Genomic DNA, 18,683 nt, shown 5'->3' with positions numbered 1-18,683 from the left:
TCACTAAGAAATGACAGAAAAAAAGACCAGAATGAAGAATTAAGAAAGAAAAACAGCTCTTTGTTGGGATATTTTCTTATACATATAACATACCAACACCTAATCTCCATAATCTTTCACTGTGAATGCTACTTTTAGATGGGAAGCACCTCATAGAACTAGCTTGTAAGTCACTCATTCACTCACAAATTCACATTTATGAGGTTCTACAAGTGGGCGCTGTTAGCTGTTGAGTAGCTATTATTTGTATAGAGTGAGGACATTATTATGAACAAATATGTTACCATATGTGTTTAAAAATCTCTTACCTGCTACACAATCTGTGTTTTATTTTGAAATTCTACTTTGGGAGCACATATTTATGTATGGCATGCCAATAAAGTCTGTTGAAGTTTATTAAATAGAAATTAAATTTAAATTTGATGAAAGAGACTGAAAATAAGTTTTGTGAATGACATCAAAAAGAAGAAATAGATATAGTAGTGTGGATGAGGGGGAAGAGTAGAGAGAGTAAAAAAAGCAACTAAAAGAAAAAAAACATGGATGGAGAGGGGGAAAGATGGCTAATACAGAACGGTAGATGAGCGTGTGACATAGTATGTGAGGCAAAAGGAGGGGGCAGCATAACAAAAACAAACCAAAAGAAAAGGGAAATTGAAGAAGAAAGAAAGAGAGAGAGAGAGAGGAAGAAGCAAATTGTGAAGGAGGGAGAGACAAAGGAGCCAGATACAAAATAAAATAACAGGGGGATAAGGAGGGGGGAAGACAAAATCAAGGACAAAGAATAACTCTCACACTGTCGCATTTAATTTTCAGTTTCAAAGGCTTCGTTTCCCCAACAGATTTCCATGTTGAATACAAAACAGTTCTCTGTTTCCCCACTATATGGAGAGACAGGCGGCAAGGAGGAGAGGAGAGCTTGATTTAAACTCCTTTTCAAGCTTGTTAACAAGATACTTGGGTGGAGCTATGGATATGAAGCCGTGACCATATGGTTAACATGATCCTGTAACTTTATCTGGTTAGTGTAGAGACAATGTTGTGTGTGCATGTGATGTGGGAGCCTGTGGCTGTGTGTGCATTCATGTGCAAGTGTTTCACCTGCCTACCTGCAGGCTTATATCTCTATGCACTCACTGAACGAGCGCACCGGTGTGTGTCTTATTTGCTGTCTTGCCACCTGTGCTGGTGTGATGATGAGTTCAGGCCCATTAAGCTAACAGGAGAAACCCATCCAGCATACGTTCTCTACAGTGTTAACTAACTGAAGAGACTGTCGCTAATTGCTTACACTCCAGTCTAACTAATTGGAGTGAATAAAGATGATTTAAGGGACTAAAAATAGCCAGAAGGGAGGGAGAATGGAAGGCTTCTGCTTTAACGGCAGGGGAATTAGAAAAAGAGCGATACTTAACCCGCCTATTCTGACAAGCTCTCTGTAATGATGGATCAACTGCTCGTGTGTTACACACCACACAGACACATACAGTACACACACAAATGAATATATGTGTACACATTCACAATCACACATTACAGTCGATGAATCAAGTTAGCCATAACTGAATAGATGGCACTTTTCACTTTCAGTAAGGGAAATCATTTCAGCTTTAAGCATTTTACTGAAAGAGGCATGGGATGAAATGATGAAAATTAAAAATACAGTATGTTTAATCCAAGCGGCAAACTCTGGGGCTGAAAAATGAAGCCAACATGGAAGTGCCAAAAACTGCAGTTCCTCGAACGGCCACTTGAGGCCAGCTGGCTCCAAAAGCGAGTTAATCGCCATTAACCCCCATGTTAAAATGCCCAACTGCCCAAAAGCAGAAATAAAATCTTACAGTCTGGTACAAAAAACGGTTTGGGTCTCTATAGCTAAATTACCTGTTCATGACAACTGTGAGGTGGTGGGTGAATTTCTATATAACTCAGTTTAAATTATATTAAGGCTTACATTTATGCATAATTAAGGACATGGCCGCTTTGAGTGACAGGTGGGTACCCTCTCAGGTGGCTTGCCACTAGGTGATTTCATCGTCTCAGCTCCACCTCTTTGCCCATTTTTGGATTAGCCAGTCGGGCACTGCCAAGACGGCGACGGACGGAGCCACCGGAGCCACCCACTTTGAGCTTCACAACAACTTTTCAGAAACCTATCGGTGACGTCACCCATCTTTTTATACAGATTATGGTTTAATATTATATATTTTAAGGATACTAAAAGATGTATCCGGTGTGTGTGTGTGTGTGTGTGTGTGTGTGTATTTGCTTTGTCAAAAATAATTCTTTAAAATCTGAATGTGCATTTATAATCTGTTGTTTACTATCCCCTCAGCTATTAAAAAAAAAATAATAAATAACGCACACACTTACATACTATCAACCTCAAAACACCCCTGTTAACCAAGAAATCTCCCAACATCTGTCCCTCTGTCCTCTAGGCAAAACACACACACACACACACACACACACGCGCGTTACTTACTCCTGACAACGAGATTGACGTTCTTGCGAGCAGGGTTGCCCACATTGTTGACAGCCGTGCAGTTGTAGAACCCTGCGTCAGCCGGTGTGACGGCCCGCATAATCAGCGTTGCCCCTCGAACTTGGGCGCTGAGGGGAAGGGAGCCGGGGTAACGCGACCACATCACAGTGGGGAGGGGGAAACCTGCGGTTACCTCACAGGTTAAGAGCACATCCTGCCCGGGATCCACCACCACCGTGTCGTTCACAGACAGCCGGATCATTGGGGGAGCTGGTGGGAGGGGGGAGATATTATTACAAATGCAAATCACTTTCTCTGTGGTTACATGGAAAATAACTAAGTTGTTTTTTCTTGTGCTTTGCAACTGTAGGTGATGTTAACTGTCTCTCAACAGAACAATTACAGGATTTTGCATGTACAGTAAAGTGACATTATTTAAAAGTGAGAATGGAAGTATGTTTTATGCTAATATGTGCTTGTATGTGCATTAAAAATTTTGTGTGTGTGCATGTAATATAAGGTTTGTAACATAATCTTACGAAGTAAACAGAATTTTCCCACTAACTCACTGAATATGAGGTTCTGCATTTAACAAGAACATTTGATAAACTTGTGGTTTGGCATCCTGGTGTTTAAATACCACAGCTACTGGCTTTCTATTTTATCAGCAAGTTACTGGAAATGTATCTACTTGGTATCCAACTCTATCCTTGCTTTGTTGGCCAAAGTCAAAATCAGGAAAACTGTAGTACAGTACTTGAGGACCGGACATACACTGGTATAAATGCAGCAATGAACTCCCAAATGCTCAGAACCACTTATGGATAGTTCAAAGGAGGGAGTTACAGCTGTCTATGGAGGATCACCACTTCACTGTGTAAATCCCAAGACACAGAGGCAAGACCTGACCTCTACCCTAATCAGCTCACAGCCATTTATAAGTTTCTGACTGTAAATACGATGTAGTGTGTGGATAAGTGTAAATATGTGCCTGAGTGTATTTGTTTCTCACAGAGTGTGTGTGTGAGCCTTTTTGAATTTATGTAAGCGTGTTTGAATTTGCAGCCTTTTCTCAGTACACACTAATCAGTAAACCAAAGGTAATTCACATCCCTGCTCCCCAGCTCTTATATCACGCTGTATCTTCCCCAAGCCACTGCATCATTTTCCTACAACTGACCTAACAGGAAAAGTACAGGATAACCCAAAATGCAACTGCAGAGGGGGAAAAAATCCTATTGCCAGACAGAGATCGATTGGACCCCAGCAGTTTCAAAATCAAAAAAAGGGCAAAGCAGTGGGAGCGAGGGGCACACACACATTGCACAATAAAATACTGAACAACTGGAAGGAGAGACTAAAAGACAGGACTGAAGCGGGAGAGGGCCAAAAGAAAAAAAGAGATATCAATCATCTAAGAGGAGGTTTGGAGAGACTGAGGGGGAAAACACCAACAGTGAAAGTGATACCATCATGTACCCACACAGCCTGATAATGTATGTTTTTGTAATTATGTACTGTCTGCACAATTACCAAATAGAAGGTGAAAATGAAATACTGAGATTACTTTGATACTTGAATACTCATAAGACAGCTTTATCACACTGTCTGTAAACCAGGAAATGTTTATGCACAGTACAGTGCATACACATATGAGAGTAGAGTTACTCCAAAAAGGCCTTTTTGCAGTTTTAAGCTTTTGGTTTTTACTTTAAAACCATCACCAGGAGCAGAGAGGGTAGTCAGGAAACAACAGCTAATACCAGATGTGCCAGCTGATGGCGTGCATCAAGCTAACGAGTCATTGTGTTAAAATAACATTCCATCATTCCGCCACCCAATACAACACAAGGCAGACTCAAGGGGTTGCTTAACTTAACACCACATCAGAGTGGCGTCTGGCTGCGTTCTGTTACATCAAGTTACACCAGCACCTAGCAAGAATATTTCAAGACATCTGTACATTTTTTTATTGATAGTTTGATGCTTATTGGTCCAATAATCTATATTTTTATACTGAGACAGAATCAAATGAATATGTGTTTTGGGAAAGGGGTTTCTAGTGGCAAACTGACAGAAAATAACAACCCACCTATAGGTCCTATTTCAGAAAACAAGTGCTGATAAAACAACTAAATGTTATTTGCGCAGCACTAGACCATAGACAGTCAAAATTAGCGCCTAGTGCTAGCTATCCAGCAGCTAAAGCTCCAGGTGTTGGTGAAAATCAAACCTGAGCTAGCTTACGCACTCCTCAGGTGGCCAAACCCATGATTCCAGTGGAGTGATGATGTTGTTCTGTGTTTGCTAGATGTGTAAGTAGGCAATTCTTTGCTAACATATTAGCCATAGCAAGTTTATGAGATGATAGTATGTCAAGTCTGCGTACAGTATCTGACCACTTGTTTTGTGGCCAAAAATCATGTAATGCAGCAGGTTCTGTTTGGCAAAAGAAGAAAAAACGATATGGGTAGCCTATCATGAAAAGACAAAAGCTGTTCCATCTAAACAGTTTATTATTGATGGTTTTTTTGTTGTTTGTTTTGTTTTGTTTTTTAAACTTGCGAACATGTGGCCTATTTGGGAAAGACTTTTGCAGTAAACACACCGTGTTTACTTGTTTGTCTGTGTTTAGCTAAACTAGTACCTGCAACAGAATAAAACTACTTCTGGCAAGTGACGGCTGGGAATTGTGGTTTATGTAAAACCACTAAAAGGGTGTTTAGTGGCATACTCTGTCCATAATAATTCCGGCACATTGTGTGTGCTGTTAAACACCTCTTTGTGAAACAAGGCTATGTGGTCACTATTGTAATGTTTTATATGGTGCATCAAACAGGGTTTCCCTACAGCCTAATGATGGTGAAAACCCTGTTTCATGTGGTTATACTTTCTAGTTTGATGTAAAACCAATAACTTTTTAAAGCATTAAAAATGTTCCACATCACATAGGTGGCAATCCTATCTGCAACATCTTGTAATAGGTTTTTGCATATCTTGCCACAGGGCGACTTGGGGTAATAGGAGGGTAGCGTTGAGAGGAATGAGCTTGTGACCAAAATGTCACCTGTTTAAATCCCTCAAGTGGCTGCAAAAATCTTTTTGGTGGAGTAATATAGAAAGGTTTCCCCTCCCTCCCTCATCAACTACAGTAAAAACACCCTGGGGCAAAGCAGTCGAGCCCCAGTTTCTCTACTGGAGCTGCTTCACTGGCCACGAGTTACTAATCTGTGGTTGTACTGTTGAGCTCTCTGGTGCAAATTTGTGTATATATGTATGTATAAATCTACCTCTCTCTATTTGGCCAAGTTATAGCGGCCAAAAGTGCTCAGTCAACCTGCCTCTTTGAAATATTTTTTATTAAACTGCCATGTCACATGGGATGATAATGTTTGTTTTTCTATAGCAGCCCTGTAAGACCTCATGCAGCAGGTGATAACTCTATATTACTTAGCATATGGAGGCATGACACATTACTCTGTTAAGGAAAAAGTTTCCAGGGTCATTTTAGAGATAAAATCAAAGCAAACATAAATAAACTTGGCTTCGTTTCCTCCCACTTATTCTGTATATTAATTAATTTGCTTGATATATGCTTCTTGTTTGGAAAGTGTATCTCCTCTGGCACAAAAACTAAAGATGACACACACCACACACACACACACACACACACACACAATAAAGAGCTGGAGCTACAGTGGTAAACACCTATTTTATTTTCCAATGTGAATTCATTCCAATTTAATGGATGAAGACAGATGAAAGAGGCTTACATTCTCTAATACAGTAGGTAACCTCAGAGTCAGAACCAGGTGAGCCTACAACAACCTGAGTAAAGAATTATTTGCAGCAATATGTCCCATCTGCCATCTTGGCCAGTCACCTCTTTCTACCATTAGCCGATATGGTGCCTGGGAAAATAAAAGAGCCTTGACAATATTGTACACTTCCAATCCATATCTTAGATTATTACCACTCAAAAACTGTCAAAAAAGAAAGTTTTCAGTCGTAGAGATGAAGTCAGCCTTTTTCACTATTGCCTCGGCCTTTGATATGGTATTAATTTGGATTTTGTGTGTCACAGATTTTGAGTCTTGGGTCTTGTTTGAGTACCTGTAGTCAGCAGGGAGGTAGTTAAAAGGTCAGTTGCTGACAATTATCCATCTAGACATCATCTACATGTTTGTACATGTTTGCACTGTATAGTCTCATAGGAAGGAACAAAACAAAATTATAAAAATTACATTCATTTGTATCAATGTCTGTTCAACATTTGTCTTATTAGGGATCAATGCATGACTGAATGTTTTTTGATAATAAGGGTATACAAGGGTTAGGTTATCCTTATCCCTACCTAACGCAGAACATATTGTGATCACATCATCCAATAAAGTACTGTATATCAAAACTTATGTGGCTCATTTTTAATAAATGATATGATGAAATTACTAATAATGTGGTATGTTTTCTTGGTGCATTAAAGGTGGGGTATGCGATTCTGGAGAAATCCAATACCATGACAAATACCATAATATAGAGCAAACAACGACACAGCAAGTAATGTAACTAAGATTAGCTAGCTTGTGGTTTTGCTTAGCTAGGTTGTGGGTTAGCTTAGCTAGAGTGTGGATTAGCGAACTGTCATTACAGTTGCTGCTGCGAAGCTAACAGTCAGAGAGGATGAGACGGTTTCCCAGAGCAGCACACCAGCTCCAGACAGCGATACTCACAACTCTCCTGCTACTATAGCTAACATCCCAACTGCATATCTTGGCAAACTAGAACATAAGCTGAATGTCCGTGGGAATGTTACCTGACAAATCATGGCTGGAATAGTGTTGTATGGCCCGGTCCGAGCCGCTTTGTTTATTTCCCATTTACAGAGCCACGACTGTGTACAAACACCAGAGTTTTTTTCAGCGCACACACTGAATGGACAGCCAGTGGACCGTGAGGAGATATTCGCTGAATCTGACAAAAATACGTGTACTGGATTAAAATTGCATACCCCACCTTTAATTAATGAATGTAGTAATGCATTGACATATATTCAAATTAGCTGTAAAACAAAAATGATGATCAGTGAGTGTTAATCATATGAATTTATAATTACAATGCTATTATCAATATTGGCCCATTAAGTTGATGATACATTATGAATTAATACATTTTTATAATAATAATAAATAATAATAAACTTTATTTATAAAGCACTTATCAAAACAAAATACAAAGTGCTTCACAGAGAGAGAAATAAAATACCACAGTGAATGATAAAAATGCGTTTTGAGAAGAGACTTAAACGAAGACACTGACTCAGACAACCTAATTTCTTTGGGCAAGTTGTTCCAGAGCCTCGAGGCCGTGATGGCAAAAGCTCTGCCTCCCTTAGTTTTCATCCTGGACTCAGGAACAGACAGAAGACCCCTGCCTGAAGATCTCAAACTACATTAAAGTTCATAAGGGATTAAAAAGTCTAAAATATAATCTGGAGCCAGGCCATGAAGAGCCTTAAAAGTAATCAATAAGATCTTAGAATCAATCCTAAAACAAACAGGGAGCCAATGTAAAGAGGCTAAAACAGGTGTGATGTGATTGTACCTCTTGGTCCTGGTGAAAAGCCTAGCAGCTGAGTTCTGTACAGTCTACATTCAAAGTTTTGTGATTAAGACAAGTGAATGGACACAATCAATTATCATTGAGGTTCCCTTGAGCAAGGCATTTAAGCCCCATACTGGAGTTAAAAATTGCTCAGAACCAACAGATCAGATGGGTGAGTCTACCTCAGATTATTAAAAGACTAAAAAATCCTGTTATGTCATGCATTAGTTATGCATTATTTAAGCATGTGTGTACCCTTATTAGAAAGTGTTACCATTTTATGTTCATTTTCTAAACAAAACATTTGTTTACTATGATACGTATTGAGTTGTTAAACATTCTGAGAATTCTTTTCTAAGGCTTTAAATATTATTATTTGAGTATTTCGAAGGAGTATACTCCAGACATGGTCTTTTAAATGGGCTCTAGTGGACAAGAAGGAGGAGAATCCCGGGCTTTATCGACCTGAGAGAGTTAATCCTCAGTGAGAGACCGACCTCACAGAGTACAGGAAGCAATTCATTCCTCTAATAGACTTTTTGCAGTACATCCTCTCATCTAATCTCTTTTTAAACAGATTGCAATCGCCGTAATGAAAGAGGTGCACGGAGGCTCAACAAACTAGTTTACAGATGCATGTTTCTACTAATACAAGAATGCAGACAACGCTGTGCACACACACACACACACACACACACACACACACACACACACACACACACACACACACACATCAACAGGCTTGTACTCTCTTAAATGGGACAAAATATGCATGCAAAAACATACACTAATGGGATATCTCTTGGGCTAACCTCACTAGTGATGGCTCTCAAGCTGACAAGAAATTTCACTGGTGTAAGAACTGCCATCAGCACATAAATAGCAATGTCCACTTCCATTGTATCAAATCACAATGCTTGGAAAGTAAACCCCTGGAGGCCTGAAGAGCTTTCTAAGTATTAAATGAACCTCCATGGAAACTGTGTTGCTTTGTTATTTGTCCGTTTGTTAAATACAGTTAGAGTAAAATAAAGCATGAGAGCAAATGGGGATATATTGTAGCAAAGCCCTGTATGTTGTCATAATTGATTATACTGGCATTTTAAGGTCCAATAATCAAAAAGAGAATGCATGCTGCTCATGTGGTTTCTTTCTGAATGCACTGGTGTCTTACATGAATTTAAAAGATGTAATGTAATCCCAAGAACAGAAAAGGCCAAAATTACGGTGGAGAGAATGTCTGGCAAGAAGAAAAAAATAAGAGAGGAGACTATATGTGAAGCAAGGAACTGAGGATTTGAGAATTATAGCTTCAATTTCCTGGGGATGCGTGTGTGACGGTAACAGTGGGATCAGCCAGCGCTCTTCCCAAAGTAATGGGATTTATGTGCAGCACAGCGGTTTACAACCAGGTAACAAATGCCTCTCTCTTCCACGCTCATACTTTCTCACTCCCTCTCTCCCTTTTCTCTCTGTCAGTTTGTCACCTTTGTATCTTCAGTATCTGTGTTTTTACCTTCCCTTGTCCCCGTCCCTATACCTGGTCCTCATTCTTTCTTCTTTCTGCATTTTTTTTGTCCGATGCCTTCTCTTCATCGCTTGCTTTCTCTCTCATTACCATACTGTATGACCTGTTTCAGATTTGCAGGACTTAATTCATCTATGAGGCAAAGACAGAAGGGTTATTGGGGGGAAATCAGCTGGAAATAAAAGCTTAAAGGTTTAGATAGAGGTGTATGCTGTCAGGAACCCAGGAGCAGTGGTTATCAGTCAATATGGTGAGGCCTAGGAGGCTAGGGATTTTGAGGCCGACTAGCAACCCAAAAGTTGCTGTTGATCCTTGGTGCTAACAGGAGAAAATGTTCCGGGTGTGATTTGGAAAATGGAAGATTGGTGGTTATCTCTATACACACAGAAATAATACCCTGAGGAAATGAACCCCAGAGTATTTTAAGTGCACTGCACTGTGGCCAATCCAATACTCTGACCTTGAGGTAGTCTAATTATTTACAAATGATATGTAGTTTATGTTCATTGGAAAATGAACAATTGAGGACATTGATCTAAATTTTAATCACATCATGAAATAAAACCAAAACAATAATAAAAATAACAGATAAAGTAACAGAGTTGGAAAAGAGTTCCAACTTGGGTCACATGGGTCCCACAAAATATGACAACTAAAGTAGCTTGGAAAATAGCAATATGGGGCACTGAATATGATGAAGTTACTGTTTATCAGACCACAAATGAGACAAGAATCAGGTTGGAAAAACGATGCACGCCGCCGGAGTGGAGCGTTTCTGGGGATCGGGCCTCACTGATTACTGTACAAAAGCAAGCAACTTTTTAACTTTATTCACTGATTTTGGTGAAACTGGATCATATTTTATGGAGAGAATATTTTCTGGTCTTCCCTCTGATGTCCTCCGGCTGCTCTGCGTCAACTTTCGGTGATTTACGAAGTTTGCTGATGGACAGATGGCTTTAACTACTTGTTGTTAGCGGTTAGCTACTTTAGCTGTGCTGCTAGCTGTCCCATTAGCTGTCTACCTGGACGGGGAGCTCGGAGCCGGGAGCATCAAGGGAGTATCACTGTTTACGCCTGTAGTACAGGTGCTTTGATCCACTGTAGCTCCGAGCACCCACTCTGGGGAGAGTGAGGTAATCGGACCGCAGCTGCATAGCTAACTAGCTGAGGGCGGCTAACGTTACAGTTAGCAGTAAATGAAGCTATCTGTTCATCAGTAAACTCTGTAAATCACAGAGAGTTGAAGCAGAGCAGCCGGAGGACATCAGAGGGAAAACAGAAAATATTTTCTCCATAAAATATGATCCAGATCAGAGATCTGGTTGGAGCCAGCTATAAATCTCCTCGGTATCATAGTTGTGAGCCTTCCCTCAGTGGCCAAAAACCACCGTTGTGTCAACAAGGCATGTATCGTCGATCTATACACTCTGATGTCGATCAACCAATAGGTTAAGCCCATGACACACAGCCCCCCTCATTTGCATAATGAAGCAGATGCATACAGAAATGTAAAAAGAAAAGACAGAAATAAATAAGTAAATAAATTAACAAAGTAATACATTAAATGGAAAATTAAATGGGAAAGTAAAAAAAAATATGGGAATTAATACAAATGTAAATAAATATAGAAGCAAATTAAAACAGAAATATCAATTTGTGTCACATTTTATAAATTATGTAATGCCTAAATTAATTTTGATATTATTTATGGTGCATTTAATGGCATATTAATTTATTTATTGAGTCATTTCTTTATTTCTTTTTGATTTTGGCAGTTCTGGTCCTCCATAATCAGCATGAGTGTGTCTGTGTATACATCCATAGTGGATGTGTGCCTTTGTGTGTATGCACTTTTGTTTGTTTATCTGGATGAACATATGTGCATATCAGCTATCCTTAAAGGACTTGCAAGCAATTGCTGTAGCTGAAAATATACACCACAAAAGGATGAAAGAAACTTTAAGCCTGCTTGATTATGCATTTTTAGGGACACAAATACAAATAAGACAATAGTTCAGGTACACTAAATATAATGCCAACTTGTCAGTTTGAATATTTTTAGGTCAGAACAGGTTAATATATTGTATAAGAAGCCAGGACTTGGACTGCATTAGGATAGTGTCACGATGCACATTGTGACAAGATTTTAAATCAATTTAAATCCAAAAAACACAATTGGTATTTAACATTTGTACAGTGCAGCTCATGAGTGTAAATGTGTGTAATTCTGTGAGTGTGAAGCAAAGTACTGCTGAAAAGAGGCTGCATGTTCACTTGTTTAATCAAAGCAATATGTTTTAAAACTGTTTTAAAAGGTCAAATGTGGAGGGCATATAAGTGAAATTCTGGCATTCTTAAAGCCCAGTGACTTCACAAAAAATGATCAAAGCAGCCTTACAAGCAAATTGATTCTTGCCAGTGGTGTGGCTGTATATCCCCACCCTGATCCCCTGACTGGATTGGATTTGAGACTGGTGGAGAAATGTCATATCCCCGCCCAGGCACACATGATCTGTTGGTTAAATAACTAAAACTATACATTTGTATGGAAATAAACAAATAAAAAATCTCAACAAACAGTATGTATTGTAATGGATGAAGAGACAACAGATTAAATAAATGGAAACATCTTTTTTCTCCTCTAATTTTTCTATTGTTTTTCAGATTCTCTCCCTCTCTTCCACATGACCACTCTCAGACATGGATTATAGCCTTCTATAAAACTGACTGCACAGATGCAGTACCATATCCCACCAGAGAGGTTTTACAGTACTAAGGGTTATTGCAGATTGCCCATTGATCCTCAACTTTTCAAGGGGGAATTCACTCGCAATAGGATTTGCCGCCTATTGATCTCATCATATATATTGCACACTTGTACGACTGTCATATTATTGTGAAGGTATATTGTAGTAAGAGTTACAATAATCAATAAAAGACTGAATCAACTCTCCCATCATTCAGATTTAGTGGCTGACTCAGTTCCCTCAAATGTTGTCATCAGCGTTAAATCACAGTGTGTGTCTGTTTCTTTCTTTCGTCCAACATACCTGCCACCAACACAAAAAAATTCATAGCATGGTTGAATTTTCCTGTGATCCAGCATTTTGTTCCATTTTTGTCAAGAGAACAGGAGACAAAAAATCTTCAGCGTTTCCAAATTATCACCTATATTGACATATAGAGCAGCATAATGAAGCGTTTTAGAAGTTCATCAAAGGCACAGCACTTTGGAACTGCCAAAATGTCTCTGATGTATATTTATCGGAAAAGCGTTATCTAAACCTGACAATTACTTACAATGTGATAGTTATATAAAGCCAATTATGCATTTCATGTTTTTCTTGTTTTATGTGAAGCATCTCTTCTGCACTATTACACTACAGTGATTATACATACCCATCTATTGTCCAGACACCTTGCTGTTTTATGATTTTATTATTATACCTAGACCTCTGCAGGAGCCCACTACTAGAAAACATTTTGGGTCAGATTAATAATTTTACTTTATGGTACAAGTTTTTATCTTCAAATGAACTTAGCAAAATAAAACATTGCCCTGTCTTCTTTCTATCTGTTCTGCAGTAAAACTTGCAAGTGTCATAGAAAAATAGCAGGCCATTATGTGTGGTGGTGGTATTCAGGCTTTTCATTCAGAGTGAAAAGGGAAAAAAAATGACTCATGTGTTGATGGCTGATGTGAAGATATGAAGAAAAAAAAACCCTGACTTTCAGAACATTGAAATATACAGCAGTACTTTTGTGAGGTATGACATTTGATTTAATTTAATATTAATTTAATATTTATTTCCACATGCGCATTTTCCTACAATAAAATTAAACAAACAATATGTGACAAAAAGTCTACATTCAATTATGGTGGAAGTCAATCCAATGCTGTGTTGCTCCATCCCTCCACAAGCCCAGGCCTTGTTCCATTATCCCCTCCACCCCTGTACTCCACCACTTTAAATAACATGACAAGCTCCGGAGCTTTGCCCCTGTGTTCTTTTTATGAGAAGCAGGGAGAAGAGGATTTGGCCGATTTGGCCCTAGTTACTGGAGGGCAGAAGCCCAGTACTCAAATCCCAGGTTGGGATTATAATATAAAAATCAATCAATCTCCTTGTCCCAGTGAGGTGAATCAGCAGTGATTGCATCACCTAGTTGGATGAATCTAATCTAAGCAGTGACTGATGCCACAAAGACAAAAGGGAGCTCAGTGGGGAATAACAAAATACGCTCATTAGATAAATATTATAGAGGATAAAAAACAAAGCAGCAACTCACTGTTTGTTTTCCTCTTTTACAATCTCTCTATCTCTGTCTCTATGTCCATCTGTCTATTTCTCTCCACTCTCTCTGCCCTCTGTGCATCTATTTCATTTTCTCTGCTCTCTATCTCTTTTGCAATTTTCTTTCTTTTCGGTGCTTCCCCGTCTGTCACTCTTGTTATTTTGGAGATCTGAGTCTTTTTCTGAGATAAGATCATTATGTTTACACTTGTCTGAAAACCTGTGTTATTTGTCTCCTGTAGCTGGATTTATTTAAAACCCTGTATTACTTTATTTCCACTCTGCCTCTTCATCTCTTCACATCATCTCTGAGTGTTGTGGCTAAAATGTGTTCAGGTACACCACTAACTACCTGACTAGCTAACTTTTAATATATCATTCTGAGTAAAACATATTTTTAAAATAAGCATTTATGAGCATTTACGGAGTAACGTTGGCATAAAAAAGTAAAAAAGATTGATTATTAGATATCTTTCGAATGAGATTACTGTAATCACAGTTGTCGACTGTATTAGACAGTTATATGGACTGCAGGTATAGGCCAGCAATAGATGTGCAACTGTGGAGGTTGTGAGACCTACAAATAGGCAGAGCATTTTTTGTTTTTTTACTTCCATTTGCAATTTTAAGTTTCAAAATGCAAATTTTACTGACATTGAATATCCACCAAAAACGTACCGCATACTTATTTCGAAAGCTTCTTTTAAAATTGTTCAAAGTGGGATGGGACCCTAAAGTGGGTGCATTGTTTGATGCCATTACACCATTATGACAAGTGTGTGTTAGGTTGTGGTTGTGTGTGTGAAAAGATAAGGTAGCTGTTTTATATTTAGGTAAGAGTATCAAAAGTTTTTGGAAGGTGTGTTTACTGTATTGACACCACTTCTTCATTTTGGTGGGAAAATGTGAGGTTTAGGGTAATGGGTGTATAATTTGGGGAAACACGTTAATGCAGTATTTTAAGAAATGTGAGTAATCAATGGAGCAAAGCTGTAAAAATCACACACACTAAGCAGTGTGTTTTCCATCACTCTGTGAGGCTGTGAGGTCCAGACAGATTGGCTGTTCTTGCAAGTCTCTAAGCCCGTATGCCAGCACCAGGCAGAGACTCAGCCACTTTTTGTTATGGTGGCTGTGTTTCTCTCTCTCTGTGTGTGTGTGTGTGTGTTGACTGAGCCTTGGGGATACAATTGATCTCAGCCACAGGAGTCCAACAGGGGAGGACAGGAAGACAGAGGGAATGAGAGTGAGGAACACCCATCACATACAGCTGGAGCATTCAGATCTGTTTGTTTTCCTTTCCTACCTGTTGATTTTGAACAACACTTTTGTGACTGTTTTACAAAAGCATTTGTAAAATGTAAGATAAATCACAGCTAATGCATTGATCTGAGGGCCAATGAGCCAAAAACTTAACTCACTCACACGAGGATAACACTGCTGAGTGCCCTAGTCTTACACCTTTTAAGTATTATTTAAAACATTCAAAAGCCATTAATGTGTGCAAATAAATCAGAACCATGACACAGTGAGTCAGCCTTAATCTGCATTAGGACTTAAAGTCCACAGATGTTTTAGCTTTTCTTGTTTTTTTGTTCCATTTTGGTCACTCTCTATTACAAGCATTTCCTTTTTATCATAATCCATCATTTATCATCGCTGGTCCTATGTGTTGTATGCTCTAATAAATAGCGTGTCTGTGAGCTACAGTACATTCACCTGGAGCTGATTCATTAGCGTCACTCTGTTTTCCAGAGCATTGCAGCAAGCTGTGTCCATCTCTCATTTTCTGTCTGATTCACTCCGAGTCTTTCATTTCCTCCTCTTTCTGAATCTGTCTGCAACTACTTCTTTCTCATGTTCAGTCTTTCATAGAGATGCTAAATTATGTTTTCTCTCCTCTTAACTTTATCACAGAGTTTGTTCTCTGAGATTTTTTTTATCTTCTCCACCTTCAGCTCACTTTAGAAGACTCCTGGGAAGCTTTATCTCTTATCTGAAAGAGGCCTTATTGTGCAGTTGATAACCTTTCCTTCAGTTCAAAGTCTGTAAATAAAAAGTAAAAGTAAAAAGTCGTGGACAGTTATGGCCATCATAAAAACAGAGCAAAAAACTTTTTCTGTCTTTAATCTTTATTGTGTGACTGAGATGTTTACAGAGGAAAAATTACTGCAGTTATTGTATAATTTATATTTCTTTTCTGTTTGGTTTTCTTACAACTACATTTGCTAATGCATTTATATATGATCTATTTGATACAAATTAGAGACCAAACTTTCAAATAACAGCTCTTAATGAAGAACACTATGATGTTACAATAGTATGGACCAACCTCTTTGCTGGTTCTGATTTCTTTTTAACCTTTGTATAGCCATGTAATTGCATTTTTCAGCATTACATTTACATTACTATCATTCCCAACATGGAAACTGAACAGCACAGAACATCAAATGTCTTTTAAACTGGTTTGTGTCTGTTGATGTTAAAGGATTCATTTTACATTTAAGGAGACATGCTTATTTGCTTTCTTGTCAACAGCTAAATGATAAGATGGACACCATCTCATGTCATGGGTTATGTGTGGGACTATTTCTTGGCCGGGAGCAGTGACTGTCACATTACTGAGGTTTAGAGGTGCCAGTAGGTGGAATTTGATCAGAGCCAGGCTAGTTATTCGCCTTGTTTCCAGTCTTTGTGCTAAGCTAAGCTAACAGGCTTCTGGCTGTAGCTCCATATTTAACCTAGAGATATCAATCTTCTCATGTCTTGCTTTAAGGGAATATTAATCTTTCATTTCACAATCAGTTTGGAGATTTAAAGAAACTATGTTTTGACAAAAATGCTGGTTTTCTAACCTAAAGCCTCCTTTCAGTTACTGACAGAAATTAAATATAACTGATAATGGGTTTGAAAAACACTTTTATAAAATGCTAAAAAGTACTTGTCTTGCAAGATTTACCAACATAAATTCAGGCTGGCTGGCCTTTAGAAAATGAGGCCAGAAGAAAATAAGAAACACAACAAGAAAAGAAAATAAACACGATAGAAAAAGAATTTAAAAAATACCTCACCAGCATGGGGCTTTCCCTTGTGGTGTATCAGTCTGACGGTAACAAACCTGACAGGGTTGTCAACGGCAACAATGTTTTCGTAAGAGTTGCCGGGCAAAGGCGTGCAGATGGACAGAGGGGTGTAGAGTGAATTGGAGATAACAGGGAGTGTGACAACTGAATTACAGCTGACAGCACTGACATGAGTCCTCAGCAACAGAAAAACAAGACAGATAGACCATATGGCACACTGGGAGGCAGGCGAGGAGATACTGAGAGAGACTGAGAGCAAATTTGAGTGGAAAGTCAAAAGGTAGAAGGAAAACCCATGGAAAGAAAGCAAAGGAAGACACAGGGAGACAGAGAGAGAGAGAGATTAAAGGAAGTGAGAAAATGAGAGGATGACAGGTGAAGACTATTTCCTGCAAAAGTAAAGATGGGAGACATTTTAACAATGAGAGAAAGAGACAGAGAGCGAGAGAGTTCTGAGCCAAGACACAATGAGCATGCAGAGAAAAGTCAGATGAGATGGGAGAATAAAAGAAAGAGAAAGAGAGTGCAAAAAAATCTTGGCTGTGTGAAGGTATGTACATGTCTGTGCACACACAAGCATTTCAAGCATTTGTTTGTCTTCAGTGCGTTTTCAAAAGAACAATCAAAAAACTTACTTGTGGCATTTGTGAGCCTGAAGGTGACCGACTTATCCTCGATGTTGCACACATTGCGGACGGACACCTGGCACGTGTAATCAGCAAAGTCCTTGGGTCTTAGATTTTTCAGCTTCAGCACCTTGGTCTCACCCTAAATGGGACGAAAACGCACACACACAACAGCATCATGCTAAAAAACTATATTCTTCAAAAAATATTTTTACCACATAATCTTTTATATGGTTAATATGAAAGACACATATAATCATACATCTAAAATGCCCACGTTTCCACTGCAAAACACGTAACATTACGTCAATGAGAACACTCAGAGATTTATATTCTAGTCTGTTCTAAACTGGGTTGTAATCTTGCGTAAACGTCTCTTCAATTTTTGATGAGCCGCAGTGTGAGAAACAGGGTCAAAAACACACGGAGATGAATACACACAAACACAAACTGTGTTTGTATGTCTGACATGCCCTGATTATCAACTGCAAGCATCTGAGATCTACATATGGAGTAATATGAATGATGAATTTCAAATGGCTTTCACATGAGTACATAAGGAAAATGAAAGTGATCTGATTGTCAGTGAAAAAATAAAAAAGTTAAATCCCTCCACCCTCTCCCTGACTATTCATAAAACAATGTCTCTTACTACTCCAGTAGCTTTCACTGGGCTTCTCATGTAGACATAAACACTCTCTTGGACACTCAGAAGCAGTCACAAATTTCTTTCAACATCACTGGTGATTTTTCAGATCTAGACGTTGTGTCTGATACTGTATACTGATTGAATGACTGATTGATTTGTTTATTTGTGTGTGCTGCACCTTATTGTGGCCAGTCCGTATGGGCTTACAAGACACTGGACAACAACAACAACAACAACAACAACAACCAGGATGGCCACATGACCAATCACAGCATACAGTTCCACAAATTCAACATGTCAGAACATCCACTTTCCATAACAAATATGGTCTTATTATGATGGATATAGTGTTCTCTGTCTTAGTTTCCATGCATTTTCTATAAATATGGCTAAAGCAAAAACCTCCTCATTAA

The 18,683-nt window shown here is 38.7% G+C and overlaps 1 protein-coding gene across 4 annotated transcripts in view; it reads right to left on the bottom strand.

Annotated features, from left to right (window-relative positions):
• Window positions 1-18,683, bottom strand: part of LOC122873566 (MAM domain-containing glycosylphosphatidylinositol anchor protein 1) — a 187,492-nt gene that overhangs the window by 56,911 nt on the left and 111,898 nt on the right. For all 4 annotated transcript variants that reach the window (XR_006377470.1, XM_044190478.1, XM_044190467.1 and 1 more), the window contains exons 6-7: window positions 17,631-17,763; window positions 2,486-2,755 (exon numbers count right to left, since the gene is read on the bottom strand). Coding sequence is in view for 3 of the 4 variants with exons in the window: in XM_044190478.1 (XP_044046413.1) it covers window positions 2,486-2,755; window positions 17,631-17,763 (403 nt within the window). In the remaining variant the exon portion in view is untranslated. The remainder of the gene's footprint in view (window positions 1-2,485; window positions 2,756-17,630; window positions 17,764-18,683) is intronic.

This window comes from Siniperca chuatsi, linkage group LG1 (assembly GCF_020085105.1).
Source record: "Siniperca chuatsi isolate FFG_IHB_CAS linkage group LG1, ASM2008510v1, whole genome shotgun sequence".
Taxonomy (NCBI): Eukaryota; Metazoa; Chordata; class Actinopteri; order Centrarchiformes; family Sinipercidae; genus Siniperca; species Siniperca chuatsi.
Note: the sequence above shows the minus strand (reverse complement) of the source record. Positions and strands in the feature narration are given on the sequence as shown.